The following is a 10,021-nucleotide window of genomic DNA, read 5'->3' on the forward strand; positions in this document are numbered from 1 at the left end:
ATACTAGGGGAAAACAGGAGGGAGGAGGGCTTGTTTGGCATTCAGCTGTGAACTAATGTATTTACACTGGCACAGAATGCCAGAGATTGCTTCTGACCACCTCAAGCTGTCATTCAGTCTTACAGTTCCCCTGCATTGGAGCTAAAAGGAAAGGGCAGGTTGCCCTGTGTATATCATCTGCTGAATGTCTGAGTATTTGGATTGGGATCCAGGAAGATGGCACAGTGTAACTATGTCAGCTTCTTTCAGGCCAGCCCTACTTGAGAGAATGCCAGTAATGGAGAAAATCACCACAAATGGCCCTACTGAGATTGTACAGACCAACGGAGAGACAGAGCCAGTGGTACTGGAAACCAAACCTCCACCCTCTGGATTGCAGCCTGCTAGCCAGGTAATGGAAACTGACCTAGGATAAGTTTCCACTGCCTGTCAGACCACACTACTATCCACTGCCAAGAGTAAGCTGAGACCATCTCCTTCCCCCTCTTTGCCTCTTTGCTAGTTCTGGCCTAGTGATGATTGCATCATCTCTCTATTCTGATGGCTCTAGTGTCAAGAACAGGTGTGTAGAAGAGGTCATTGTGGGGAGTGCAAGAGCAGGGTAGGGTAAAGCCATATATCCCCTAACCTGTCTCAGTGTGCATGAACTCCGTCCTTCTCTATCTCTGTGGTCCCAAGAGCATGGAAACTAGATCTCTCGTGCGGCATGGGACCGTAGCCAAACTAAGAACCTCTCTGACTGGCCAGCAGTTCTGTTAGTCTTCAATCTGAGAGCCAGTAGAATCCATGACATTTGCAAGGGAAAGTAGCAGGAAGTTGAATATGTAACTATTACATCCACTCTCTCATTAGGCAAATGATTTGTTGGACTTGTTGGGGGGAAGCGATATAACACCTGTAATCCCCACTGCACCTACAAGCAAGCCAGCCTCTGCTGGTGGGGAGCTCCTTGACCTCCTGGGAGACCTCAACCTAACAGGTGAGCAGGCTGCATCTCTTTAAAAAAGTCTACATTCTCAGTCCTGGGGTGGGATGAGGACTGGCTAATTCTTGACTTTCTGTAAAACCCTAGTCTTCACACTTATTCTTACCAAGATCCATATTAGCATACAGGTGGAAGTCAGGAAATGAAGTCACAGGTTGACTCTGTGTGATTACCTGGTGAAACTTGAGCATTTTTATGCTCCAGCCTGGGAATGCTGTGAGCCTTTTCAGAGAGGATTGGGAGATGTGAGGAATTAATTCCATTTGAATGTCTGCTAGCTTGTTAGTGAAAGCAGAGAAGGGGAGGATGACAACACATGATTGGTAGAGCTTCACGTAAAGAAATACGATATGCAGCAGTTGATCTTTAGAGAAGGAGTAATTACTCTTCATTTCATGACAGCTAAATAATAATCCTTCAACATTCTTTGTAGGTTCTCCAGTATCTGCCCCTGCGCCCCAGATAGCACAGCCTCCATTCCTGAATCACAGCCTCTCTTCAATGATACTGCTGCAGGTTAGGGACATGTAAATTCTTAGCCTAAGGTGCCACAGCACCCAACTAGAAAAGGAAACAAGGGGTAGTAAAAAAAGGGGGAATTTGGGAGTGGTGTGGCACATACACTGGAGCAGGAGGAGGAGGTGTGTTTAATCTTCAGAAGAGTTCACGTCTGGGGTAAGTAAATGCATTCTATGATGTTGAGAATGATCTCCAGATTCTGTAGGTCTGCTGCTTTTTTGTTTTCTGCAGGAATCCCCTCAATTACTGCATACAACAAGAATGGGCTGAAGATTGACTTCACCTTTGAGAGGTCAAACACCAACCCTAGCGTCACTGTAATCACGATACAGGCCTCCAACAGCACAGAGCTGGATATGACAGATTTTGTTTTCCAAGCTGCAGTACCAAAGGTAGAGCCACTTAGGGCAACTACAGTGACAGGTTGAGGGCCAGCTGCAAATACTTCCTGATCAGCTTTCATATAGACAGAAATGTGCAGCATGGTAAACAAGGCTAAGAGCTGTTAATAGGTTTAGTGATCTCTTTCTAGTCTGAAATGTTATAAATGCAATAGAACGCTGGTTCCTATCAGATTGGACTACTACTGCTTGGACAAAATCTTGTTTTAAAATCACCACTTTCTACTAAACCACGCGCAGAAAAATGTTGGGTCAAAAAAAAGTGAAGACACTAATCTTTCCCTTTATTCTTAGTTTCTAAGAAATATACCATGCTCTTTGCAGCTATGAATACATGAAAAAAATCTTTTGAAGCTATTAGCTGCTTATAAAAGTTTGAGTCCCCAAATGGTGATTAGTGGTCCTCCTTTAAGCAGTGAATTGTCTCCCCTTGCACTTAGTTGCAGCACAAAATATGGGAGACTGATATTGCCTAGTTTATAGTAGAGCAGACCATTTAAGCAGAGTGTGATTGGAATGTTCTTCAAGTTTGGGAAAATACATTCACTTCTGGGAGTTTGACTTCTAGGAATTAGTAATGCTTTAACTTTAATTCAGATAGGTTTCATACCTACTGTAGGAAGGAATTAGAGAAAGAATGGGCCTCCTGAAGTTACAGTGCGCTGAGCAGTCTTGACTGTTCCTCTGCGTGTGACGCTTGAAACAATGCATCGCTGCTGATCTTGATACACTATAGTAAGCCCTCACGCCCTAATATTTGTGCTACCTGGATCTTACTTGTGTAGAAAGTAGGTGGGCCAGTGAATATTTTGTTCTTTACAGATAGGGAATTGAAGGACTGATTATTTCACTTTATTGTGGCTGTACATACACTGTCAGGGCCAGGAGCTGAACTCTTAGTTTTCCTTGCTTTCTCTCAGTGCAAACAAATCACTTTACGTTCTTACTTGATTAAGCATCAAATTGTTTTCTCTTTGCCCTTTCTTCAGACATTCCAGCTGCAGCTCCTGTCTCCCAGCAGCAGTGTCATCCCTGCATTTAACTCGGGGACCATCACACAGGTCATTAAAGTCCTGAATCCACAAAAGGTGAGTGATTCCGATAACAGTTATTAAAGATATTGTCTTGGAATTGTGCATTTAGTGGCAGTCAGTTAGGGACGCATCTCTGATGAGAGATTGGGAGTGATGGTAGTGAATGATGTGTTTTTAATGGCAGTCATTTTGGGTAGGGTTAGAAAAAAGTTATGAAAAAGACAGGAGGTCCTGGGCACAGGTTTGGCCTTCTATTTGGTTATACTGCTAAAACAGATTCACAGCTTTGCTATCCTCTTAAATTCATGAATATCTTTTGCATCAGAATGGTTATTAAATAAGTTTTTAGATGGCCTTCCTAGAGGACCTCAACCTGGTGTTTGTATGTGTTGTAAAAATGATGTCTGCAAGGCAAGCATCTTGCCATATAAATATATTTAACATCCATTCTTGCTATCTGCAGCAGTGTTACTTGAAATGTTTGTTACACAAAAAATAGCTTGATCCTTAATCTTAACAAAATTGTCTGTTTTCTCAAGTGGTGTCATTTGTCTTTAATGTGATTAGTGTAGTTTTAAACAGTTGATGGAAAGAATCTTTAGGTGTGATTTAATCATAATTCCATTTGTTTTACAGCCTTCAGAGACAGGCTTCAAGACTGGGATACAACAGACTTGAGGGGAGGGAGGGGTGTGGCCCACATGTCCTCCTTAAGAGGCTTTGCAAGTATTCAGATGGCATCAGAAAGAAAAATAAAATTGAGATCACGTATTTCTTCCTTTGTGGGACACGCTTAAGATCTTAAACATCTTTCAGAACTTAAAATATCTTAAGTTTTTTATAGGTTAACACTTATGTACTGCTCTAGATGTTAAGTGTTGCTGCTAGACTGATGTGCAAAGTAGAAAAATTCTCAAATCTCAGCCCAAGATTTCACTGAAATGGCTGTTTTCTAGTGCATAGTTTTTGTGGTTTCCATGCATCTCCCCTTATGTCCATGTAGTGTGCTCCCCTCTGCCTATATTAAGGCAGAATACTAATTATTCTCTTTGTGTATACATCTGATACAAATTTCTCTGTAGTGCTGTAGAGCACCTTTCAAAGATCACCTTGAAAGTTGTTTTCTGAACTTGGGAGGGTTTAGGAGTTTTCCTGTAAGGTGCCAGAAGTCGCAATATATCCACCCCAGATGGGCCCCACAAGGTGAAATGCACCTAGATAGTGGGATGCTTTCTTTTTGGAACACCAGAACTCCTATGAACGCTTGAGAATACAGAGGTGCAAAATAGTATTTTACTACCCTCTTCTCTTGCCCACTGTTTTCTAACTCTTCCACCTCAGGCATTTGTGCATCTTTTACTGTCCTTTAGATTGCTACTGCCTGAAAGTACAGCTTTGCAAGAACCTTGTCCATGAGATAGTGTAGTTACCTGGAATACTCTGAGGGAGGCAACCTTGGAACAGCCTTCCTATTTAGGAGGCAGCTGTTTGTCTTGTCAGTATTGTAAAAAAGTCTGTTCACCTGGTCATGGACTGTCATTATGCTGGACTGAAACTGATGGCCTGTTTCGCAAAACAACACCAAATATAGCAAAAACTGGCACTGATTATATTGATCTATTAGTGATAAAGCATAGCTTCTTTGTCCTGAGGCTGGTTGGAGCAGTCATCGTCGTCCTTTCCTCCCTCTGCTATCCCTTTTGCATATTTCCGTGTAGGTATGGGCAAAAGAGCCAGAAATAGCCAACTTTTTGCTTTTCCTTTTAGGGTTTTTGGGAAACAAGGTTTTTTGAGAGTGAGGAGAATAGGGAACCTCGCTGGAGCATTCTGTGCTCTAGCTATTATTAAGGGCTACTTAGTATCTGGATGACAGCCAAATGACAGAGTGTAAAACAACTGAGCTATTCCATCATTTACTCACAGCAGGATGAAATGTTCTTAGAGACTGTGTTTCCAGTCTTTCTTAGGCTATTTCCTTCATAGTGCTACTGAGCTATGCAATACTTGGAAGTTTCCAGACCACTGCTTTGAGTGAACAGCTAGTATGGGAAATGATACCTCTCCCTGCGAACCTAAATGCAGAGCAGCAGAGTCCGGATCTGCCTCCTGCTTTCTTCCATTGTTAACTAGGATTTTAAGGCAGTCATTTTTGTATTTAAGGACTTCAGTGCTTGTGAGAGCAGGGACAGTGTGGAGAGAGATGTGGGTAGAAGCTGTGCTATAGCTTTTCTGAAAGCTTGTACCTGATCTGAGAACTACAGTGACCAATCAATGTCCTACCAGATTAAGCATTTATCTGCAGTGTCATAGCTTACCCTGCACATCCTGCCAGCAAGCTCTTGTGGTGAGGAAAGGTCCATGTTTTGTATTCATGGGGTAAGGGAGGGGAGCTGGACGTGGGGGGATTCGCTGACCTTTAATGAAGACCTGAATTTTTGTGTTTGTTTTTTTTTTTTCCCTTTTTCTCTTGTAGCAACAACTGCGTATGCGGATCAAGTTGACATATAATCACAAGGGCTCAGCAATGCAGGATCTAGCAGAAGTCAACAACTTCCCCCCTCAGTCTTGGCAGTGAGGCTCTGGCACCATTCTTATTCTCACCCCACCCAATCAAAAGAACTCTGGGAAGAAGGTTGTGATCCTTGGCAATCCCCCAAACTGCACCATGGGCATGGGGAACACATGAGACCTGCTGATGAGGAGGAATTTTCCTGAAGTGATTGCTGACTTTGAAGCATATCTGTTAAGACTAATCTCCTCTCCTCTGCTGATGAGGCTGGCGGCTTGTGGAGGCTACTGTGCACTCCCTCACACATGCATTCACAGCCAGAAGCAACATTCCCTTCTCCCCTCCTCTCCTCCCCTGCACCCCCCCACTCCGCAAAAAAACACAGCCTGGTTGGAAGAGAAGTCTGGAATTTCTAGCAGGGAAACTTTCTTCTCTCTGCAGCAAGTGAACAGCTGCCCCTTCTTTCTGCTGTCTTTTTCCCCTGGGGTGGGCAAGGTGTGTTATCATTCATTACTAGCTGGATTCCTTCAGGCACTTTCATATGGGGCTCAGACTGGGGACTTGGGGAATGTCAGGCTGCCCTGCCTCTTTCTTCTTGTATCCCCTAAGTCTGAAGGGGCTGAAGGCTTCTTATGGCCTATTCAGTGCATTATTGTATACACCCACCTCTTAATTATATGATACATACCAAGAGCAAGTTAGGCCTTGGGAGTTCATCTGCAAACCTGGGACAGTGCAGGAAAAGAGGTGCTTGTGAGAGTTGATAAAACTGCTTTGGTGCTGTACTTGGAAATGAAGACCTTACACTTGAATTTTCTTTCTTTCCATCAATAGCTACAGCCATGCAGATTCACAGACAGTCTTCTGTACCTTCCCCAGAAAGTGTGGTGATGTATGAGAGTTGTAGAGATCCAAGGAGCAGCTGGTTTTCTACCACAGATGATTTCATAGCCTTTTAACCCATTAGTTGTGGTTTATGGGTAGAAAACACATACTCCATTTTGTAGATTAGTCTTTGAGGGCTCTGTTCCTGCTGGGAGACTCATCAGAGACTATGCTGCAAAGTTGCTTTTCCCAGTTATTCCAGACCTTCTCCCCAATTTAATTTCCAGAGCCTGTTGTAGACCCCCTGGATTCCATTTGAGTTACTTCTGACTGGGATATTTGTGTTGTATCTGTAATACTGGCACTGAAATAAAGACCATGCGGTTTAAAGAGACCTTTTCCCATTTTGTTACTTAATTGATCCTTGTAGTTTGCTCCTTGCTCCCCTTTCAGAGGAATGTGCTAGTTCAGGTTCAGGCTGAAAGTAACTAAACTGTTTTTTGAATGGAAGCCAGTCATTTGAATATTTGGATCCAAAGATGTGAGGTCCAGTACTCTTCTAAGCTTACAGAAAGCTGTGTTCAGTTATGCTTCCTAGTGTGAACTGTTGTCGAGGTGGTAGAGTTCTGTGAATTCTCATGGAGGCAATGTATAGGACGTAAAGCACAGTGTGACAAAACTATTCCAGATGTTCAGCACTCTTCAGGGAGGAAGAGGGGAGGATGTATTTTAGATCTTTATCCATGAGTGTGCTGGTAAGCTGAAGGTACTCCAGCTTCCAACCCAGTACTTTCTCAAAAGAAACAGATGGCACATCTGCTTTATTTCTGTTATAGGGCTTTCCAGATAGCGATCATTCAGTGCTCTGATGGCAAGCTTAGACACAGCTTTTTGCGTCTGCAAAAGTGCTAACACTAGGCTCCAGTCCTTGCCAAAAACACTGCAAGAGTGGTGCACAGCGTACTTAGGGAAAATTGAAGACCTATTCTGCCCTTGAATCGGGAGCAGGAGGCCACTAAAGGTTGTTCAGTCTGCTTTGGTTTTAACTGTATTAAGTAATATAACGTAGGACTGGCTGTCACTGATTTAAGTGCTGGTCTGTGTAGTGGAATGTTTAGTTTCTTTTGGAGAGCATTTTTGCTGCCTTATTGATTAAACAGGTTTGGGCCTTTGGATTAGCAAAGGGTTTTATTATTCTACTGGAACTGGCATCAGCATGGGGTTATAAAATCTAGAAGAATGATGTATGATTCCCTTAAAAGTAATTCTGGGTTGTGGCAGGGTCATGCCTTGGCTATCAGTGGTGAGATAGATACTGTGCTTCAGCTAGAAGCATCATGAAGCAGGCAGTCTTGCAGAAAATGGCTGAATCAAAGACCATTTGTAGGTGCTGAGCATTTACCTTTGTTGCTTTCACTGCAGTTGTGACTGTTCACCACCCCATTAGTTCAAGCTCCTTGGTGTTAAAGGCTGAGCACGTTCAATCTAGACTCCAGTGAGTTCTGAGGGTGTCCCAGATACGAAGCTAATGGAAAATCTTTGCCTCAGTTCCTAAGCGCCCCTTAAAGCTCTCCCATTCTCCTCACAGAATTGTACATGGTCACTTGTACTGAAAGCTGGCACACCTCAATCTCCATTTGTTTTTGCTGAGAAAGAGCACTGGTGCAGGAGATTAGATGGGGAGAAAGAAGTAAATGGTCTCTCACCTGGCCAGTTTGTTGCAGCATAGTTGGAAACAGCTTATCTTGTCCCTCTTGTTGCACTTGTTTTCTGTCCCCTAGAGCAGCTGGGTTTTGTTGTTGGTCTCTGGCAAACTTGTAGGGTAAATTCCTACTATGTTCTTGGCTCCTTCAGCCACCCTTGCACAGAGTGTTTGTGTTTTGGGAAATGGGCACTTTGTCATATATTTCTGAGTCGAGCTGAGCGAGGTGGTGCATGTACCTGAAATGCATTTTGCTTGAAGCCATCCCTTGGCTATGAAGTACTCCTTTGTAGCAGCCAAACATTCCTGTTGTCCTTGGAGCTCTTTAGATGGGGTACTAACATTATGCCAGAAGGAAGGCCAGATTTCACATGTTCCCGTATCTGCAATACTAAATGCCATTGCTTGCTCCTTGACCTCTAAGTACATCTCTTAAGCTCTGTGCTGCTGCTTTGTTTTCTCACTGGAGAGTACTTGCATGTCCACATCTGAGGCACTCTGAGGATAGGGTGAGTCTTTTTTCCACCAGTTGAATGCAACAATTCTTAGGTCTGGTCAGCATTTTCCTTGCTTCGGTGTAAGGGGAATATAAAGGGAGCAAGATACAGACTTCATGGCTAATCTTAATAATATCTGCACTGGAGACTTTGGAGCTGAGAGAGATTGGATGTCTGTTTTTTCAAATGAATGTATTTTGAGTCAAAAAATGACAGAAAGAATAGTGGCCATAATGGGCCTGAAGGGGGAGAAGACATGGGAAGGTCCTAAGATTCGATTTTGTCCGGGTTTTGATGGGACAAAATATGGCCTTGAACAACCTTTTGAAGCAATAGCAGTGAGGGGACTGCCACCTATACAGTACCTTGGATATATAACTCAGAAGATGCTGAAACAGCTGGGAAAGGTGACTTGGTGCCTTCCCCAAGGCTGGTACTAGCTGCAAGATGGAGCAGCAAAGACGGCTTTTTTTTGGATCTGCTGGTGCGCTTTCTATGTGTTCATTTTCTATTTGGGGGCTGTGAGGGAAGGAGCTACTGGGCTGCTTCCCTCTGAACTTTCACTCTATTCCTGTATATTCCTTTTTCTTTCCTGATGTTGTAATTTACATTTTACATAGAGCCCCATCCCACCTCTTTGACAGTATAGTGGGGAAAAAAAAAACAACACCCCACCAAAACAAAACCCCAACAAACCCAACCAAATTTAAAGTAAAAACATGCCATTTGAATGCCTGGTGGCATTCAGACTTCTGCAGACCTATTTTTGAGATGTGAAAAATTTAAATAAATGCTGAGTCTTAGGAGTGAGGAGCATAACGGATGTAAACATTTACATGGGATGCATTAGACTTCTACTGTGTGTATTGTCTTTTGGTTGAAACAAATTATGAAGTGACTAATAAAATGAGTCTATTCAATGATTTAAAACTGTGCCTTGTTGCTTTTTGCAAGTAGAGTGGGATAGGACTTACTGATTCTTAATGTTTGGCCATGACAAGGTCAGATGATAAGAAATAATCAATAAGGGCAGAATTTGAAAAACTTTCTAGGAAATTTTGGAGAGCAAAATGAATAGACAATTACAAAACACTTAAATAGTTCACGTGAAATACCACCCTGAAAGAGAGCTTGTTGACTACTAGCAGCAATGCTTGTCCAGGTGCTAGAAAGATGTGATGAGATCTGAACACAAGGAATTTTTTTCCCTGGTGTTTGCAGACTGCTGTTGGAGTTCGTTACTATTCCTTTGCTGATTAAAAAGCCCCCTTTCATACTCCATGTGCCTCTGGGACAAGGATTGTTGGAATCTCATGGTCCATTAAAGCAATACACCTGCCTGCTGTAAGGTTCTTCCTTGCATTTTCTAGTCACAGTAACATTTTATTAGATAACTTTTCATGTGTTTTCTAATACTTCTCTCTGCAGAGTACAATCTCCTCAATATTGCCATGTGTCCTTCCTTTACGGAAATTCTCTTTAGGCAAAGTAGTTGCAGAACTACAAAGCTGTAGCTAGAAATGCATTGTGATTGTGCCTTTCTGTAGGG

General features: G+C 42.8%; 1 protein-coding gene across 1 annotated transcript in view; it reads left to right on the plus strand.

Annotated features, from left to right (window-relative positions):
- LOC104083661 (AP-1 complex subunit gamma-1-like) overlaps nt 1-6,667 on the plus strand; it is a 33,288-nt gene extending 26,621 nt beyond the window's left edge. The window contains 7 exon segments of the mRNA XM_009587212.1: nt 250-391; nt 853-979; nt 1,419-1,466; nt 1,469-1,501; nt 1,736-1,896; nt 2,895-2,993; nt 5,413-6,667. Coding sequence (XP_009585507.1) covers nt 250-391; nt 853-979; nt 1,419-1,466; nt 1,469-1,501; nt 1,736-1,896; nt 2,895-2,993; nt 5,413-5,514 — 712 coding nt within the window. The 3' untranslated portion in view covers nt 5,515-6,667.
- Nucleotides 6,668-10,021: the final 3,354 nt, after the last annotated feature.

Source organism: Fulmarus glacialis, unplaced genomic scaffold (assembly GCF_000690835.1).
Source record: "Fulmarus glacialis isolate BGI_N327 unplaced genomic scaffold, ASM69083v1 scaffold27020, whole genome shotgun sequence".
Lineage (NCBI taxonomy): Eukaryota > Metazoa > Chordata > Aves > Procellariiformes > Procellariidae > Fulmarus > Fulmarus glacialis.